At 37.9% G+C, this 20,464-nt stretch overlaps 1 protein-coding gene across 4 annotated transcripts in view; it reads right to left on the minus strand.

The window, feature by feature from the left end:
* Kidins220 (kinase D interacting substrate 220) overlaps positions 1-20,464 on the minus strand; it is a 93,707-nt gene that overhangs the window by 24,220 nt on the left and 49,023 nt on the right. For all 4 annotated transcript variants that reach the window (XM_042680737.1, XM_042680735.1, XM_042680736.1 and 1 more), the window contains exons 23-24: positions 2,386-2,564; positions 878-1,104 (exon numbers count right to left, since the gene is read on the minus strand). In XM_042680737.1, coding sequence (XP_042536671.1) covers positions 878-1,104; positions 2,386-2,564 — 406 coding nt within the window. The remainder of the gene's footprint in view (positions 1-877; positions 1,105-2,385; positions 2,565-20,464) is intronic.

The raw sequence follows: 20,464 nt of genomic DNA on the forward strand, positions 1-20,464 counted from the left end.
AAACACACTAGCATGGGTTCCAGTTCCCAGAGTGCACTCAAGTTCACAGAGTTTACCTATCCTGACACTCCAGAGTGTGCTCTACACCCTAAACAAGCAAGTGTATTACAGGTGGAGAGTCCACTGCTTACATGAGACACATCACCAGAGAATTTACTTGTAACTAATAGAGACAACAAAAATAAGAAATTGCTATGGGCTCCAGAGTAGAGTTCCAGAAAGTATATTTCTATGTTTCATGCCTCATTTTCCTATGTGAAATACTAGCGTTTAAGGTTGGTAAGTAGCAATAAATACCTTCAGTCAACTAAGCCTGATACAGTCTGAATACCACTGATAATTGTGCTTTTATCTTCGATTTAGGAATCATACTGAATGTAACTTGATATTAAACTTTAACAATGGGTTATAACAGTAATAATTGGCTCTAATGAGTACTCCAAGCAGTATTTTCCGATTATTTTCTCATATGTCAAAGATACAAACCATACTATATATAAGGACCTATTATAGGAATTTATCACTTCAGTAAATGATGATATAAATTATTACGCAGGACATACTATAGGTGCATTATCTAACAACTGACAAAGAGAAATCAATGCCTGTAGAGCATAAGCCAGTCACCACTGAACTTGTGCAGTTCACTTTTTTATCAAGAAAATAAGCTAAATCATCTCTAACACTCCGATACCTTGGAGCTCTGGGACATGCTAACATTCAAAACTGTTTGTTTTTAAATCACTCATTTTATATTTAAACTTCACATTTTTCTATTTTAAAGTCAAAGTATAGTTTAAAAACACAAAATTCACACACAGAAAACTTCTGAGACTTCCTTGGAACAAATCCTTAGAAAGGGTGCACCCCTCCTTACCCTGTTGTAAAAGGGATGCTGAGGGCCTGTCAGGCCGCTGTAATAGCTGCTGTGTGGCTGCGGTGACACAACCCCACCTGCGAATGGCCCATTGAAGGATGTTGAGGAAGAGCAGACAGATGGGGGCTGACTATACCCCGATGCTGGACGTGCAGGAGCTTCATGTAGGGGGAGTGGAGGGTATGCAAGACCTCCTATGTTGATCTGCTCTCTTGCAGCACGAACATCTGGAAGATTCCGCCATATCCAAGAAGGCAAAAAGAAAACAGGACACTAGTAATTAGTTTACCAGAAAGAAACATGATTTTATCACAATTGCCAGGCATTCCAAAATCAATGGCAAGAAATCTTGAGCTTTTAGTGAAAATTGTCTAACGTATACATAAAAGTTTTTCTCACTAGGTGAAAAGTCACCAACATCTAGATTCTTCTCTTCAGTTACCAGACTCAATTTTACTATGACCTTTTAAAGATTTATTTGTGCTATATTAACAATTCTTAGGAGTCTTACAATGTCAACTCAAATTTGTCTATTTATTAATATACAGAATATTAGCTAAAACTGTGGGTTTACAAACTACAAAATGCAGCCATCTCCAAACAAGATTCCATCCTCACAAACACATCTGTTTTATAACACTGTAACTGAAAGAAGGCAGTAGCAACTCAGTTTTCAAACTGTCACATAACAGTTGTACATGTGTACGTAATACAATGTGTTACTTCACTGATGTGTATGTTGTAAAATAACTGATGTAGGGAAATTAGCATATCAAACACTCATTATTCCTTTATGATGAGACCTCCTGAAATGCTTTCTTCTAGGTATTTTGAAATAACTTTGTAATAGTTAACTGTTAACTACAGTCACTGTACTGTGTAATGAAAGGCAGAACTTCTTGTTCCTGTTTAACTGCAAACTTTGTACCCACTGACTGACCTCCTTTCCTCCCTTTCTTCTCTCTCTCCCAGACTGTGCTGGGCACTGTTCTACCACAAGAAGAGCTTTTTGTATGACATGTATGAATGAGATCATACAGTATTTGTCGTTTGGTGTATGCCTTATTTCACTTTACACAGTGTTGCAGGACTAATAAGGCGATCTCATCTTAATTCCTGGAAAACTCAAGGATTGGCAGCAGAACAGGATCAACAAAACACAATGTTCCAAAATAAGCTTTGGTGTGTTTGTGTTCTCGTGTATACACTGGTACCCGAAAAACCTCATTTATCCTAAAATCCTAATGTTACTACCCTCAAGTTCCAGCTTATACATTTAAATTAACAACTTAAAACCAATATAAAGGTTTTCTTAGCAGGTAACATTCTCTTAACAACTCCCAAAGGATGTCAAGACTCCTAGTCTTTAATTTCATTAATTCTCCTGAGAAGTGTATGGTTCAAGGTTCTTGGTTTTTCATAGTGTTGAGAGCTTACATAGCTAAGTTAGAAACAGGAAATATTTGAGGGCTTCAGAAAAGTAAAACTGAAGTGCTGAGAATACCCACCTGCAATAATCTCCCGTAGTTTGGGATCTAGGTTTACAGTGCATGGCAAAAAGGTCTTTACATCTCGAGCCACAAGAACCGGAGTCCTCGAAGACAAAAAAACTTCAAAATTTCTTATATCTCCATCAATTTCAAGCAGTGGCTCAACATCTTTAGTTGTTGGAATATTCTTCGATATTCTTCAAACAAGAAATAAATAATAAGCACCATTAGTAATATTAGAAAGCCAAAGTTTGCATAACTTAAATGTATTGCTTATATTAACAACATGTAAGTCACCTTGGTCAGATTTTAAAAATACTTTTTCTTAAATGAACAAAAATCTGTTATAATCACAAAATTCCATGTGTAACACTACATGAGGTCCTGGACTACGGAAACAGCAAAGCAAGGGAAATCATACATTGGAAGCCACCTGTTTCAGGAGAGGACAGTATGTTCATAAATGACATACACTGTCCAAAGTCACACAGCCAGCTGAGACACTGGCCCCTTCTGAAAGTCAAGATTTTTAAATACATGAGCATTCAGTTCTTCCCTTTGCAGAAAACATAAAGACCTTTTAAATAAGTTACACAAACTAGAAAAAAGGTTTTATATATATATATATATATATATATATATGATAAACACAGAAAAGTAGATTAGAAAACACCATACACTTTTTTTTTTAAACCCATCAGAGATCCTAACAGTTCATCTCTCCCCTTCCTCTCTAAAAGGTACTGGGGTTTGAATTCAGGTCTCATGCTTGCTAGGCAAGCACAGTAAGTTTTCTTCTATTAACTAAAGTCAAGAGCTGGTACTGGTGGCTCACACTTGTAATCATAGCTTACTAAAAAAGTAAGAAGTGGAGCTATGGCTCAAGTAGTAGGGTGCTAGGATTGAGCAAAAAAAGCTCAGGAACAGTGCCCAGGACCAGCACAAGAGAGAAAGAGAGGGGGGAAGGGAGGGAGGTCAAATAAAAGAATCCAACCAATAATGTTTGTTTTCATTTATATACAAACAGAAAACAGACCAACCTACAAAAGCAGATGGAGGTTCCCTGTAAAGCTAGGATGCTGACAGAGGGCAACAAGAATTACAAAGAATCAGGAATAAACTTTTAGAAGTGACTGTGATGAAATATCGAAGATGTGAAACAGTACAACTTAAGCATGACTACATTTACAGTATATATAGTAAAATCACTAGAGCTATCTTCGAACACTCACTTCCCAGTTATGCAATGTGAAGTGTTAGGATGTAGTAATGAGCACCATTTCAGAGGAGCCTTAAGATCTCCATCCCTTCAAAAGAGAAATGGGAATCTGACTGTTTTAGTGACAGTTACAGTGTTCCAACAGAGCAACACTTCACTGCTGAGACTCAGCACTTGGCTGGTAGTCAAATATTAAAAGTCATCTAAGGGAAAATCCAGAGCAAAATGAACAAACAAGAAAAGAATAGGATGCTGTCAAGAAAATAAGGATAAAGATAGCAATTTCATCTTAATGAATTTTAGGAAGTCCTTTTACAGACCTACACAGGGACAGAACAGAAAAGCTCTTTGAAACAGGACCACTTTTAATAAAGTAAAAGGGCATTTCAACCAAGCAGAGATGGAAATCCTGGAGGACTACCATAGAGTATCACTTGCACAAGCGGCTACCATGCCAGACCTGAAACAGTTAAAAAGGTACTTCACTATTTCAGGACTGAACACCAAAAAGAGAGGCTAGAAAGATTTAGATAAAAACACACAGCTGACAAGTCACATGAAACAAATTAGCTGAATCTTAATGCCAGCGCAGCTTAAGCCTGAATGCGAACAGTGTTCTCAATCCACAAACAATGCTGCCGTTCACAAGCCAACAGTCTACTGCTGCTTTCCAGATTGGAGTCTCTATTCTAACCTTTTGAGCTCACCACATTAAACTCTTCTGCTAAAAGAGATATTTATGTAAATGATAAACTTTTGGCAGTAAGCCATCAAAATCATATGGGCCTTTATTTTTCAGATATTTTTCCAAAGGTTAGCATTTAAGGAATTTAAGTAACTTCACTTTTCAATTAAGAGTGAATTTAAATTTCTAGTATTATGAATCATGTGAACTCAAGTTGCCAGCAGTTAAATGGCCCACAGAAAGCATTTTAAAACCTCAGGCATCAATGAGCTCCCAGTGAGTTTAAATGTGATTTCTTTCTATGCCTCCAATTGAGCAGTACTTGTTAATGCCAACATCAATGTAAGTTAAACCATTTTGATTATAAATGACGGTGGTTTATAGAAAACCCATATTAATTCCTGGCAGAAATTACATAAGCCATTCATATTACTTGCATTCAAAATGAGAATTTAAATTACATTGAAAAAAATTCATTTTGAATTAAAATATAAGAATATAACTTATGCAGAGGCATTATCTATCATACTTTTTTCTGAAAGTAACAGTTTAATAATGCCATTATTTAATAGGAAGTTAAGATATATTTTCTTTTGTTCTGATCAAAACCTGGGACTCATATGAGCTAGGTAAGTACTCTACCACTGAGCTACACCCTCAGGCCAAAGTTTCTTTAAAAACTCTTAATCACCTTAGAATTTTATTACCTTGAGACAAATTTACCTTCTACTATATACCCTCAAATACTTTCTGATACAGATTGCCTCTTCCCCCTCTCCCCCATTTTTTTCCTATGCCAGTCCTAGGGCTTGAACTCAGCACAGGGCCTGGGCACTGTCCCTGAGCCTCTTTGCTCAAGGCTGGTGCTCTACTACTTGAACCACAGAGCCACTTCTTGCTTTTTGGGGTAGTTAATTGGAGATAAGAGTCTCAAGGTCTTTTCTGTCTGGGATGGATTGGAATCATCATCCTCAGCTCTTAGCCTCCTGAGTAGCTAGGATTACAGGTGAGAGCCACTGATGCCTGATTTCTGCCCATTTCTTTCCTTTTTTTTTTTTTTTGGTCAGTTGTGGGGCTTGAATTCTGGGCTTGGGCACTGTCCCTGTGCGCTTCAGCTCAAGGCAAGTACTCTACCACTTGAGCCACAGTGCTATTTCTGGTTTTCTAGTGGTTTATTGGAGATAAAAGTTTCACAGACTTTCCTGCCCGGGCTGGCTTTGAACCTCGATCCTCAGATCTCAGCCTCCTGAGTAGCTAGGATTACAGGCGTGAGCCACCGGCGCCCGGCTATCTGCCCATTTCTTAGTGGCTCTTTATTCACAGAAAACTTTGGAGATTTTGGGTCATATGTGGGGCATACAGAAGAGAAGCTGCTCAGCACTGCAGCCAATGGATCAGAAACAAAAAAAAAATCCCAAACCCACTTTTATATCCACTAAGACCTATGGAAAGACCACAGAAGCTCACCCAGTTCACTTCCACACCCTCTATACTGCACACAATTATGCCCTCCCTGAGAACAGCTCATCTTCCTCTACCATATATGTCCCAGAGCATATATTGTTTTGCATATCACACATCACACCTGGAATTGTATATCCACTGGTGGAATCATGTTTCTAATGTCTGCTTCCCCCTCCAGACTGTCAGTTCCATCAAAACTGTGAAAGGTTTGGTTTAATTCACCATCCAATTTCCAGTGCTAGCACAAAATGCTTAACAACATTACCGGTCAATAAGTATTTCTAGAGTGAGTAGTGTTTTCCTCCTAAATAATTTCTGATCTTTTAGAATAAAAATCATTTTTATTCTATCTTTTCTGACACTGGCAAAATCTTTTACCTGAGAAAGAGTAAGTTCATCCATTTTGAGATAACTTTTGTTCCTAATGAGAGGTACGGGTCCAACTTTTTTCTGCATATAGAGACCTAGTTGCCCCAATACCCTCCCTTTCCTTCCCTTTTCCCTTTCCCCTCTTTTCTTTTCTTTCTCTTCTTTCTTCTTCCCTTCTGTTTTCTCCAGGCTGGTACAAGAGCTTAAACTCAGGATCTCACATACTTGTTCAGCTTTCTTGATTATAGCTGTTGCTCTATTATTTGATTTATATCTCCAATCCAGCTTTTTGCTGGTTAACTGCAGATGGAGTCTCACAGAATTTTCTGCCTGAGCTGACTTCAAACTGTCCTACGTCTCAATAGGATTACAGGCATGAGCCACAGGCACCAAGCTCTAATACCACTTCTTTTTAAATATTATCTTCCAATAGTTGTACAGCGGGTTTTAATTTTAACCTTTTATTTTTTTGTGCCAGTCTTGGGACTTGAACTAAGGTCCTGAAGTTCAGCTGTCCTGAACTTCTTTTTTGTCAAATATAATGCTCTAGCACTTGAGCCAAATCTCTACTTAGTTTTTTTTTTTTTTGCGGGGGGGGAGGGAGTCCCATGGACTTTGCTACCCATGCTGGCTTTGAACCACAATCCTCAGACCTCAGCCTCTTGAATAACTAGGATTACAGGTAAGACAAGGGTGACCACACATCGCTTAATGTAACATTTTTTCTTTACTGTAAATTCCTGAAAATATACTCACTTAAAACTATTCTTACTAGCTTTGTCATTGATCATCTCTGTTAGTATGGACAAGTTCAGATACTCCTGTGATTTTGAAGAGGCTGTAATTATTTCAGTTAATATATTTTTAAGAGTTAGGTTGCCTGTGTTCCAAGTATTGGCAATTTCAGGACTACATCATGTAGGTCATGAGACAAGTTTCTGACCCAGAAGTAACTGATATTGCCATCTCACTAGTGGTGTCAGAACCTTGGGTCCACATTTGTAACACTGCCCTAACCTACGGCACAGGGTTAACCCATGTAAAACCTTTTAAATAAGTACAAAGTAGTAAGCTGGTAAAATTAACCACCAAAATATGATCTCAACTTGATGCCCATGATACTGGTGCTTGAACTCAGGGCCAGGGCTACTGTCCAATAGCTCTTACACTAAAGGCTAGTGCTTTATCACTCGAGCCACAGTTCCACTTCCCTAGCGGTTTTAAATGAAACAACTTAATATAAAATGCCTAGGAAAGCCGGGTGCCAGTGGCTCACGCCTGTAATCCTAGCTACTCAGGAGGCAGAGATCTGAGGATTGCAGTTCAAAGCCAGCCCAGGGAGGAAAGTCCGTGAAACTCTTATCTCCAATAAACCACCAGAAAACTGGAAGTGGCGCTGTGGCTCAAGCGATAGAGCACTGGCCTTGAGCTGAAGAGCATAGGGACAGCGTGCAAGCCCAGAGTTCAAGCCCCACTGACTGACAAAAAAGAAAAAAAAAAAAAGGCCAGGAAAGCAGATGAAGACCATATAACCCAACTATGTTATTACCTCACTTTATTATGTAGAAACTCATTTTAGGGAAAAATATGAGTTATAGCCATTATAACTCAAAAATAGTTGTTTTTTAACTCCCAGTCATTCCTCCCCCCCCCCCCCCCCACACACACACACACATTCCACATCTTGATTCTTTGCAAATACAACAATGCTTTAAGGCTTTTCTCCCTTCAAGGTGACAACTATCTGCTCCAGAGATATCAGTTTGGTCTGTTACAGCTGTCCAATGATAAATGACAGCATCTGTGTTTGAATAACTGCAGCTACAGTACGGCCCACTTTTCCTACCCAGGCATGCGATTTAAGTTTTTTTTGGGGGTCCGGTCGTGGGGTCTGAACTCTGGGCCTGGGCCCTGTCCCTCAGCTCTTCAGCTCAAGGCTATCACTCTACCACCTGAGCCACAGTGCCACTTCCAGCTTTTTTTTTTCTGCTTATGTGGTGCTTAGGAATCGAACCCAGGGCCTCAAGCATGCAAGGCAAGCGCTCTACCCCTGAGCCACCTTCCCAGCCCTGCGATTTAAGTTTTTATAGTTACTCTCTCAACATTAAATCCAACAAAAGGACAATAGGAATGATTTTTTCTACCTATAATCTGTACAACTGTGGAGTTTTCTGCCTAATCAAATCCCCCAATTAAAATATCATACACAGAACTCCAGACTGTAGATAACTGAGAAAAATCGACTATGCTGAAGTGCCTAATGCTCAGAGGAATCCATTCAAGCCACCTGTGTTCACTTTGGCCTCAGGTTCAGGCCCCAGGGCCAACTAGAGCCTGGATCTCACAGTGGACTATTCATCTTGTTGATCTTGTCAAAGAAACAACTCCTGGTTTCACTCTACTGCTATTTTACTTATATCTACTACTGTAACCTTTCTTATTCCCTTCCTTTTGCTAGCTCTGAGTTTAATTTGCTGTTCTTTTTCTTGCTCCTCAGTGTATAAAATTAAGCTACTCATTTAAGACCTTTCTGAAAGCTCTTTTTATTGTAGAGATTTACAGTTATAAATTGCGCTCTACGCGTTGCCTTTCCAGCATCGCATGCATTGTAACCTCCTCTAAGAGTCCACCTGGTAACTATTCTACAGTCACCTTTGATAACAGGAGCAAGAGCACTAACGGGGGACCCAAATGAAGTACTTCCTCGCTATAGAGGAAGCAAAATATTTAGCATTAAATGCAGTTTTGAAAACCATGATTTTTAGGAATACAATTCCTATATGAAATACAACTTTGCTATGCTCTCAACAACAACAACAACAACAACAGCAAAATCACACCGTTCTTTTTCCTGGCAGTGCTGTGGATCAAAGCCAGGGCCTCGTGCACACTAAGCCAGCATTCTACCATTGAGCTCTATTCTCTGCCCAAGATGACAACATTCATTTACTTCAATGACTTTCTTTCTGTGTGCATGCACGAGAGAGACAGACAGACAGACAGACAGACAGACAGACAGACAGACAGACAGACAGACAGACAGACGACAGAGAGAGAGAGAGAAAGAGAGAGAGAGAGAGAGAGAGAGAGAGAGAGAATCATGGGACTTGAATTCAGGGCCTGGGCACCATTCCTGAGCTTTTTCACTCAAGGCTAGCTTCTACCACTTGGAGCCACAACACCACTTCCAGTTTTCTGGTGGTTAATTGGAGATAAGAGTCTCACAGACTTTCTTACCCCAACTGGCTTTGAACTACAACCCTCAGATCTCAGCTACCTGAGTAACTAGGATTATAGGTGTGCACCACTGGCATCTGGCTGACTTTCTTTCCTTTTCCACTAATTAATTATCTGCAATACTGTAGTTTGAACTCAGGGCTTTGAGCTTGCTAGGCAGGCACTCTATCACTTGAATCATACTTCTATTCCTTTTTGTTTTGGTTCTGGTTGAGGCAGGATCCTCACTTTTTACCCAGACAAGCCTGGATTGTGATCCTCATGTTTATGCTTGCTACCCCTGGTGGGATGACAGAGGTCTATCACCATACCCAATGTTTTCTGTTAAAATGAGGTCTTCAAACTTTTTGCCCAGTCTGTTTTCAAGCCGTGATCCTAGTAAGTAGCTAGAATTATAGGCATGAGCTTGGCTAATTGCTACTTCAAAGACTTTGTTCTAATTCAAACTTAGTGACTGCAGAAAATTTAGAATAAGGCTATAATGCATAAAGATTAATTTTTTGAAACAGAGGCTCAATTACTTGTAAACTGTGGGAGATTTAGGGCAAATTCTTCTACTTCTCTAGGTTCCAGTTTCCTCATTTCAAAAGGGTGGAAGCTGAGTTCAAAGTCTGGCTCTGAAGATGCTTCACAGGCCTCACCATGCAGGTATATCCTCTCAGCTCTTGAAGAAAGGAAAGAAAACCATGCTTTCACAGAGATCAGAGCTGTTCTATCCATGTCTGAGCAACTTTGGTTTTCAGTTTAAAAATGAAGTATAACTCCACTGTAATTCTAGTAATACAGGTATAAGAAAGTACCAATAAGCCTGAGGTACAATAGTAAGGCTTGTGAGCATCTGCCTAGGCTCAGTATACCACTAATAAGCAATGGCTTTGCACCTGCATGCCATGTAAAATGTGCTGACTAAGGTACACTGGGGACTCATGATTCTTTTTATTATATACATTCTAAATTAAATACACACTTAAAAGTTATAACAATCCAGAGAGTACTTTAGCCCATTTTGCTCCCAATACCCTATGAATTATTAATTTTTTTTTTGGTCAGTCATGGGGCTTCTCTGGGCCTGGGTCCTATCCCTCAGATCTTTAGCTCAAGGCAAGTGCTCTACCACTTAAGCCACAGCACCACTTCCAGTTTTCTGGTGGTTATTGGATATGAGTCTCACGGACTTTCATGCCCAGGCTGACTTTGAACTGCAATCCTCAGTTCTCAGCCTCCTGAGTAGCTAGGACTACAAGTGTGGCGCCTGGCCCAATTTTTAAATATTTTAATTTAAAAAAAATATAATTTGTAAATTTACTTGAGGCTTAAAGAGGTTAAGCTTAGAGAGGTTACGGTGGCTGATCTCACCACAAACATAAATGGCATCACCAGGATCTGCGTCTGCCTGCACCAAAAGTCAGTGCCCTGCCCCATTATACCAGTTCAAACAAGGCCATAGACATCTCTACATTGTTTTTTAAAATCCAGATCGGCATTTTCTGATCACAAAGTTATATAAGCAGTACACTACTACAGAGTAGACACTAGAGTGCTTAAAATAAATGAAATGGTCCAGGTGACAAGACCTAGTAAGAGGAAAATAGCAAACATTCCCAATAATTCTAAGAAATGTGAGCGACTTGTTGCTCAACTTGTTGGCAACTTGCCTGAGAAACAATATTCCAATTAATCTTTCAAGTTTCTAGATTAAGTAAAATATATTGCCTTGTAAAGAACATTTAAAATTGGTAATATTTATTTCTCCTTATTGGTTAGGCTACACACCAAAACTTGAGAAACGTTTAAACAAATAAGGAATTGCAATAATCACTCACAATTCTTCAACTTTATACCATTCTTTAAAACAGCTCAAAGTGAATTTGTTAAAATATTATCATCTGAATCACTTCATTTATGTAAATTTGACTTTAGTTATTGGGAGAAGCTTTCATTTAAAAAAATGTTTCCACTGAGAATGAACATCTGAAAATCAGTGCATGGCGGTATGATGCTCACCTTGGTAGAGCAATGCAAGTGACTGATCATTTCCATCAAGGATCACAAGTCACAAGAGACTTCTGGAAAGAGTTAAGAAGCAAAATAATTCCCAGATGACCAAATATCAAGATAATATCTACTGTTAAAAAGCTCAGCCTGCTTACCATCAGGAGTTTATAGTATGATATGATTCTTTAAAATGCTCAGATAAAATGAATCTCTTTTTATAGCTGTTGAGGCAACACTAATATCACAAGTTAATACCAAGTAATGAGGTGTCCATGTAAATTGTTGCCTTTAAGAAACTGAAAAACGTATCACACTAATCGTACACACCGAAACAAATATTTGGCACTCTAACTCTAGATAAAACTGCATGTTGGTGGCACATGAATGTAAAGCTGTTACTCAGGAAGCAGAGATTGGGAGGGTCCTGGGAAAAGTTAGTAAGACTTCATCTCAATCAACAAGCTGGTGTGGTGTTTCCCTCCAATAATCCATCCAGGATACATAGGTACAAAGATGTTGGCCCTGAATTCAAACTACAATACAGTGATCCCTCACCTATCGCAAGAGTTACGGTCAGAGACCCCAGCAAGAAATGAAAATTCACGAAGCAGCAGTGTTAGATACTCGTCCCCACTGTACCACGGTTCACTTATTGCTGCTTTTCGGATTCTTACTTTTCTGTAACCTAAGCCCATGATAGGTGAGGGATCACTACTTTTGTATTAAAAACATAATAAAAAAAACCTATGACACAGTGAAGCTGCAGCAAATGAACCACAATACAGCCAGGGACAGTTGTATGGAAAATAAACCAAACCAAAGTTCTGAGTAACAGGTACAGATAATGAAAGCTCTCAGCTCAAAATCAATAATCCATGTGCATCTTATCTTAAAACAAAACCTTTCTTTTCTTTTTTTTTTTTTTTCCCGGTTGTGAAGCCTGAACTCTAAAACCTTTCTATATAAGTTATTCTCAAGATTTAACCTACACAAGTTATCTTAAAGATTTAATTTTTAGAGCCAGATACCAATGGCTCATGCCTATAATCATAGTTACTTAGGAGGGTGAGTTCTGAGGATCACAGTTCAAAGCCAGACCTGTCAGGAAAAGTCTATAAGACTCTAGGTGATTTAGGGTGGGCACATACACACACACACACACACACACACACACACACACACACACACACACACACACACACACACACGCACGCACACACGCGAGTTAATCTTTAATAAGCACAGGATCTCTATAATGTTTAGTATTTATTTGTTTTTTACCAGTCCTGAGGCTTGAACTCAGGATCTAGGCAGTCTCTGACCTTCATTTTTCTCAGGGATAGTACTCTACCCCTTGAGCCATAGCTCCACTTCTGGCTTTTTGGTAGTTTAGTGGAGGTGAGGGTCTCACAGTCTTTCCTCCCACAGTCCTCAGATCTCAGCTTCCTGAGTAACTAGGATTATGAGTATGAGCAATAGGCACCTGGCACTATTAGTATTTTTATCTTTTTTTTTTTTTTTGTCAGTCATGGGGCTTGAACGCTGGGCTTAGGCGCTGTCCCTGGGCTCTTCAGCTCAACACGAGCGCTCTACCGCTTGAGCCACAGTGCCACTTCCTAACTATTAGTATTTTTAAATCTTAACTAAATGCATAAGCAGATTTAAAATACTATTTTAATATCCATCTTTTCCCCAAAAGTTAAATTTAACAAATTTTAGGAAAGAACTAGGGGTGCTGCCCAGTGAGTGATAAAATGCTTTTGCACAAGGGCCCTCAGCTTACTCCATAATCCTGCAAACAAAAAGAACTACAGGAGAAAAAAGTATTAGTACTACCTCATGTGAGTACATAAGCACTTATTATTTGTGATTCTCTGAAACTTTTTTTTTTTTTTAAAGAAATGGAAATTCACTACTTCTTTAATCTGGTTTTTTTACCCTTGTTTTTCTGCTAAAGAACAGCAAAAAGTCTCAGATTGTAGTTCACGGCGAAGCATGCTAACATTTCTGATGAAATACTCCCATCTTGTGGACTTTTGGAATATTGCTGATAGAGGCCACTTTAGCTCTTAGAATTTTAATTATACATTATTTTTGTTTTTCCAGAGTTTTTTTTTTAAAATCTGGAATGGCATTTTTATTGAAAATAATAATCAAAAACAAAGTTATAATGGCAAGGTCATCTGTCAAAAATTAGATATAGGGGCTGGGAAGGTGGCTCAGTGGTAGAGCACTTGCCTTGCATGCTCGAGGCCCTGGGTTCGATTCCTCAGCACCACATAAGAAAAAAGCCGGAAGTGACGCTGTGGCTCAAGTGGTAGAGTGCTAGCCTTGAGCTGAAGAGCTGAGGGACAGCACCCAGACCCAGAGTTCAGGCCCCACGACCAGACCCAAAAAAAAAAAAAAAAGAAAAAAAGAAGGAAAAAAATAGATATAGATCTCTGAGACATTCAAGAATGTTAGTAATTCTGAATCCTACAATAATCAGATTTAAAAATATTTAAAGACAAAATGTCTGTATTAGAAACTTTAAAGATTTTTTAAAGGGTTTAAAAAGTTTAAACATAGTAGACAAAATTTTTACATAGTAAAATATATTTTAGAGAAATTGCCTTTCTTATCTGCCTTTCCTATATGTTGGAGTTTTTCACGTTGAAATTAGAAACACACAACTTTGGGACATTTTCTTTAGCTGGGCACTGGTGGCTCATGCTTGTAATCCTACTATGGAGACAGAGATCTGAGAATCATAGTTTACAGCCAGCCTGGGCAGACAAACCCTTAAAACTCTAATCTCTAACCAGCAAAAAGCTGGAAGTGGAGATATGGCTCAAGTGGTAGAGTGCCAGGCATGAACTTGAGGCCTGAAATTCTAGTTCCAGTACTGGCATGCACGTGCAATATGTACACACACACACACGCGCGCGCGCATGTGCGTTTTATTTTTCATTAGCACAAACTGCTAGCAACTTTAAGTGCTCTGCCTCCTTAGTTACACAGGGTACTAATGAGATGATCCAGGGAAAGTACTTCACTCAATGTACTGCACGTACAGAGTGAGGCTGGTACTTCTACTGGAATATGTCCAGCACAAAATAAGCTATAAATATTTGTTTGGTGAGTGCACATCAAAAAAAAGTTTAGTAAATCAAAAATGGAGCCCTCCAAGTCATCTAACCTAAGGACACCGATAATAATCTGTAAGGAAGTGAAGTATAAATGCCCGGTTTAAAAGTGCGAACACAAAGCAGTATGACCATTCATGACCGCAATAAAGGTATTATAAATGTATGACCCTTAGAAATGTAGTCAAACTCAAAGTTATGGGAAAATGCCTAAGAAAACATTGTTATATCTTTAGTATTATCACCAACAAAAAGCAGAAACCATAGGTGTTGCCTGAAATATACAATCATATTCAATCTATGCAGACCACAACTTCAAGTGCACCTGGCCAGCTGGTGTAGTAAGAAAACATTTCATTTATACATAGAACCAACCAAAGACACATCTGTATGACAGGATTCTTTTCAAGATAAAGTGAGGCTTCTCATCCACCATCTTCCTGAACTCAGGCCTTCTTCAATCCAAATCATCATCAGATTTCTTTATTCTTTTAGACATATCCACTAATGCCTACTCTATTCCAAGCATTTGGATGGAAGCAAGGAATCCATCAGTTTAGAGGAGTTACAATTCCTAGAGACAAGTATTCCAAGCATTTATAAGAATTTTTTTTTTTTTGGGTCCGGTTTTGGGGCCTGAACTTTGGGCCTGAGCGCTGTCCCTCAGCTCTTCAGCTCAAGGCTAGTGCTCTACCACTTTGAGCCACAGCGCCACTTCTGGCTTTTTTTCTTTTTGCTTATGTGGTGCTGAGGAATCGAACCCAGGGACTCAGGCATGCAAGGCAAGCGCTCTACCACTGAACCACCTTCCCAGCCCCTTATAAGAATTCTTATAGCAAGCCGTATAAGGGAATACTATGAGACCAAAGAATGAGGGGAAGAAAAGGGAGGATGGGGCAGAAGAACCACATGTGAAAGGTGGAAAGCAGAGAAAAGGGCCTGAAAACCAGGGTGCTTGAAACTGCAGTATAACCCTGATTTTGATTCTCATTCTGCAGAGAATCTTGATTAATTATATCACTTTATCCTTATAGCCTAATGGGTTATGAAAAGTTTAACATTTGATTTCCTACAAATCAAATTTAGTTTGATTGCAACAGCACTCACTAACTTTTCTAATGTCTGTAACATCTCCCTACACCTAGCAGTTGTCAATATACTAAAATCACCTTCCTTCACTGTTAACCAAGGGTTTAAACATCAGAGGTGCAGACTATAAGGAAAGAAGGAATTTTTGAAACAACACCAAACTATGCTCTAAATCTATCATTTTACTAGAAAATAAATAAAATGAGTAAGACAAGAAACTATCACAACAGGACACAGAGAAAGTTTAGTTATATACATTCCAACCAGTATTTAGAGTAACTACAGTTTTGTTCAGTGTCCTGAGGTCAATACCTAGCCTCCTCTTAATCATAGAGTACCACCATGTCTCATTTTCTCTCATTTCTTTCATCTTCATTGGGGAGTAAGTAGCTGCCCAACTACTTTCTCATTTATCTTACTATTATTTTGTAACTGGGTTCATGCTTTTCCCAGTACACAATTTACAAAATTTACTTTTCTGTATCAACAGACCAAGTATGCACAAACAATATAGCTGCTAGAACATTAGGGAAATGGGTACAATTTCCCCAAAGCCCTACAATGGATCTCTACTCAGAGGAAAAGTCACCGTCCTTTTTGTCACTAGTCCTTCAAAAGTAGTCCATGAACCCACTCCTCTAGCCTCCCTTCCTATCCTGTCCCCTTCTGGGCTCCTTCTCACCATACCAACACCCCTAAGTGCTCTCTGGTCTTAAGGACCTTAGTCCAAATCTATCATTCTACCTGGAAACACCTCCTTCATGCCTTTGTACAACCCTCTTCCCTTCTCAGCAAGGACTATCCTGACTCATTTAATATGAAGCCTGTATCATTCTGCATCTCCCCAACTGTCTACATTTTATTCTCTCCACAAGGCCTGTTGCTTTTTAATGTGGCAACTCTATGTTTTATTTATTTATTGCCTGCCACTCACTGGAGGAATACAAAGCTCTCTGGAAATCTCTGCAGTTTTGTTCACAGATGTATCCTAGAGCAATACTTGCCCATATTAGGTACTCAAGACTATTTTCTAAATAAATGAATTAATTTTAAGCTTTCTCCAATTAATTAACTCATACTTTTGCATGTTGCTACAAACCCAGCAGCAACAACAAAACAAATAAATTTCAGAATATAAAAAGATAAACTCAAGAATGGTCAAACATGTAGAGTTTAATCTCTTTCATTTTCATTCTTCAAACAACAAAAGTGGGCATGATTTTCAAGTGTATCAAAATAAACTCCAAAAGTTCTGCCCTTAGCCAGTGGCTTACGCCTATAACCCTAGCTATTCAGGAGGCTGAGAGCTGAGGATCACAATTTAAAGCAAGCCTGGCAGAAAAGTCCCAGTGAGACACTACTCTCCAATTACCACTCAAAAGCTGGAAAAGTGGAGCTGTGGCTCAAAGTGGTAGAACACTAGCCTTGAACAAAACGAGCTCAGGAACAGCACCTAGTCCCTGAGTTCAAGCCCCACAACCTACTAAATAAATAAATAAATTCTGCCTTTCACCTTTAAGTATCTACATTTTTTCAATTAATTTCCACCAAGACAATGAATACAAACAGTGCAAAACCAACAATGCATATTTGTCTTCATTCTATATTACAGAATAAACTCAGTAAATACAGTTATCTTTTCCTAGCTAGGTGAAATGTTATTTGTACTAATCTTTTTGTATCTATTTGTATAATTTTTATTTCAGTACAAATCTACTTTGTTCTCCATATGGAGAATTATCTTATGATGTCCAAAAGGACTAGATTAGGTTATCTCTTTAAAATGATAAAGGTACTGACAAAATATTTAACCTCTGCATTCTGGTAAAGTGTGTTTTGGGAACAAAGATGGAAATAACTATTAAATACAAGATAGTAATTTAATAAATTCTGAATGATGACTACTTCAATACCTATAAAAATACCTATCATATTAAGAATACAGAATTTCTGTAACATTCTATGCTACGCATACAAAAACATCTAAACAGCCTGCATAAAACAATGTCTGGAATAAATATTTCTAGTATCTCAAAATTGTAATTACCACAAAAATTATCAGTACAAAGAAGATATTTTTATTACAAAGGGAATGAAACAACTTCACAAATTTAAACTAATGTTCATTTTTTCATCTTATTAAAACTATTCAAATCCACATATAAAAGAAACAAGCCTATACAAGATTCACTCCAAATGATGAAGGGCATAGAAATAAAGGATGATGGAGGAGGTTTGTAAGAGATAAGCGAGGCATGGACGATTGGGAGAGTGAATTATCTTAAGCATATGAAAAGTTTGGTTTGGGAAAGAGCCTTATACTCATTCAAATATTACCAAATAATTTAAAGATATCAAATATATCTATGAAGGTCATTAATTAGGTCCATAATGTCTATTCAACGAACAGCTGTTTCAATAAAATATAAACTGGCTATTATTCTTATGCTCTCTCAAAACTTGTCCAATTGTTTTTTTAAAAAACAAGAATACCAAAATGAAATATGTTATTCTTCACAAAAAATTATTCTGACCATTATAATGAGTAAAAGATTGTCTAAGCAGTGTCAAAACAGAAATTAAGCACCATCTTCATGAAAGCTACTTAAATTGATTCTCTAAAAATGTCTATCATTGCCTAAAATATTCTAAATATCAGAAATAAACTTTTATACCAAAATACATCAATGACTGTCTAAAATTCTGAAATAAAAAGCAGAGAAAAAAAATCTTTAGTATCTAGAGTTTTTATTTTACACTTTCTTCTTACTAAATGTATGTTAACAAAAAAAACCTTCAACTGATCAAGACAAAAGCTTTTAGCTCAACGCATAATTGCAAGAAAATTACAATAATTGTACCAATTAAAATAATCTTGAATGAACAGTATGTCATCTTAATGTTCCAATGGTTTATAGAGGGATCTACTTAATTAGCTAAAATTGCTTTCCAGTGTTAGTATCAAATGTCATTTGTTAAAAGTTGAACAATTTAGAAAATAATTTAACAAAGCAATTTTACTAAACACCAAGAACCAACATTTTCTTTTTCAGCTGAATAATGCCAGCAGATGTGTCATCAAATTGCTATAAAAATAAATGAGGCTTTTTATGGATTAAAAAAATAAATTTTACTACTAGTGTTAAAAATACTAAATACTATTTTCTGATTGTTTTTACCAAATCAGATTTCTTTAATGAAATAAATGAATATCAATTATATACTGCTGCTTTTTGTCGGCTGTAAATAAAACTTTTTATTATTCAAATGACAAGCATCAAAAAACTCAACTATGGCTAACTAGAAACAGTCATCTAAATTATTCTAACATCCTCCAATAAATGACTTTGCAATATGTTGATCAAATTGGCTTTGTATAGTTTTCCATTCCAAATCATCTTATTTAAGTCAATTCCTTATAAATTCTCAAAGACTGGAGTCTACCATGTCTTTATGTCTTTGTTGACCCAGCTACAAATATTATTTGTAAGTACTGATAAGAATCTGAGACTTGCCAGGTGCTGGTGGTTCAGGCCAATAATCCTAGTTACTCAGTAGGCTGAGATCTGAGGATCACAGTACAAAGCCAGCCAGGGCAGAAAAACTGCTGTGAGACTCTAATCTCCAATTATACTTAAAAACTGGAAGTGGTGCTGTGGCTCAAAGTGTAGAGCTCTAGCCTTGTGCAAGAGCTCAGAGACAACTCAGGCCCAGAGTTCAAGCCCCATGACCAACAACAACAAAAAAATGTGAGACCTATTTATTTCTCCAAAAATGGAAAGTATCTCCAAGCCAGGTCTAATCCACTTTTAGATGGCAATTCTGCCAAGGGCCTAAGTCTAAAGTAGTAAACTGGTTTAATCAAAAAGCAATGCTGACATCACTTCCTATGTCTCCAATATATAGTATTTTATATTTACTTCAACAAAAATATTACCTTGCAAAAATTCAGTTACTTTGTTATATGATTAATACTTGCACTCCCAATATATTTCACATTCTATTTTTCATAAGCAAGATGTCGTAATTATTACCTTTAAATTATATACTTTCTTTTGTCTACATACATATTTCAATTAATTTAAAAACATAAATTTTTGATAGTTTCTTATGAGGTACAAAGTGCTGGAAATTAAGATGGAGTTTTTAGAAATGGAGCAGAGCACACGCTGTGTCTCTCTGCTTCCTAACCACTTCCTAACCAGCTTCTCCACTCTGCCACACCCTCCTGACACAACCGACTAGGACCTCTGTAACCTTGAGCCACAGAAATCTTTCCTCTTGTAAGTTGTTTTCTTAGGTATTTTGTCACAGTGACACAAGTCTCACTAACGAAGAAAACTGATACCAAAGAAGTATGGTTGTTTCTGTGACTATCCCTGGCAATCTGGTTCAGAAACTGTTCCAGCGGATTTACAGGAGAAAGCTAGAAACCTTAAGAGCTGCAAGCTATTCTAGAATGCTGTAAGCAGAGCTTAATGGGTGATTCTGGTGGGAGCCCAGAATACCAGAATGCCACCAGAATCACAGATTTAGGTAAAGATGTGTCCTGAGGTTTCTATTGGGTCTCATAGTTGAGTTCACACATATTACATTTTGGCAAAGACTGGTCTACATTCTGTGCATGTCCTAAGACTCTGTGTAAAGCTGGGTTTTCAAGTGATGGACTAATGAATATGATGAAGGAAATGTGAAGAGAGCCCAGCATTCAGGCTGTAATATAGTTATTTCTGCTTTCAGTCAGTTTTACAGTGAGAAATAAAAGCAAAAAAAAACAAAGCAGAGGGGGCTGGGAAGGTGGCTCAGTGGTAGAGCACTTGCCTTGCACGCCTGAGGCCCTGGGTTCGATTCCTCAGCACCACGTAAGCAAAAAGGAAAAAGCCGGAAGTGGAGCTGTGGCTCAAGTGGTAAAGC

This window comes from Dipodomys spectabilis, unplaced genomic scaffold (genome assembly GCF_019054845.1).
Source record: "Dipodomys spectabilis isolate Male_0828 unplaced genomic scaffold, ASM1905484v1 ptg000066l, whole genome shotgun sequence".
In the NCBI taxonomy this organism is placed as follows: Eukaryota; Metazoa; Chordata; class Mammalia; order Rodentia; family Heteromyidae; genus Dipodomys; species Dipodomys spectabilis.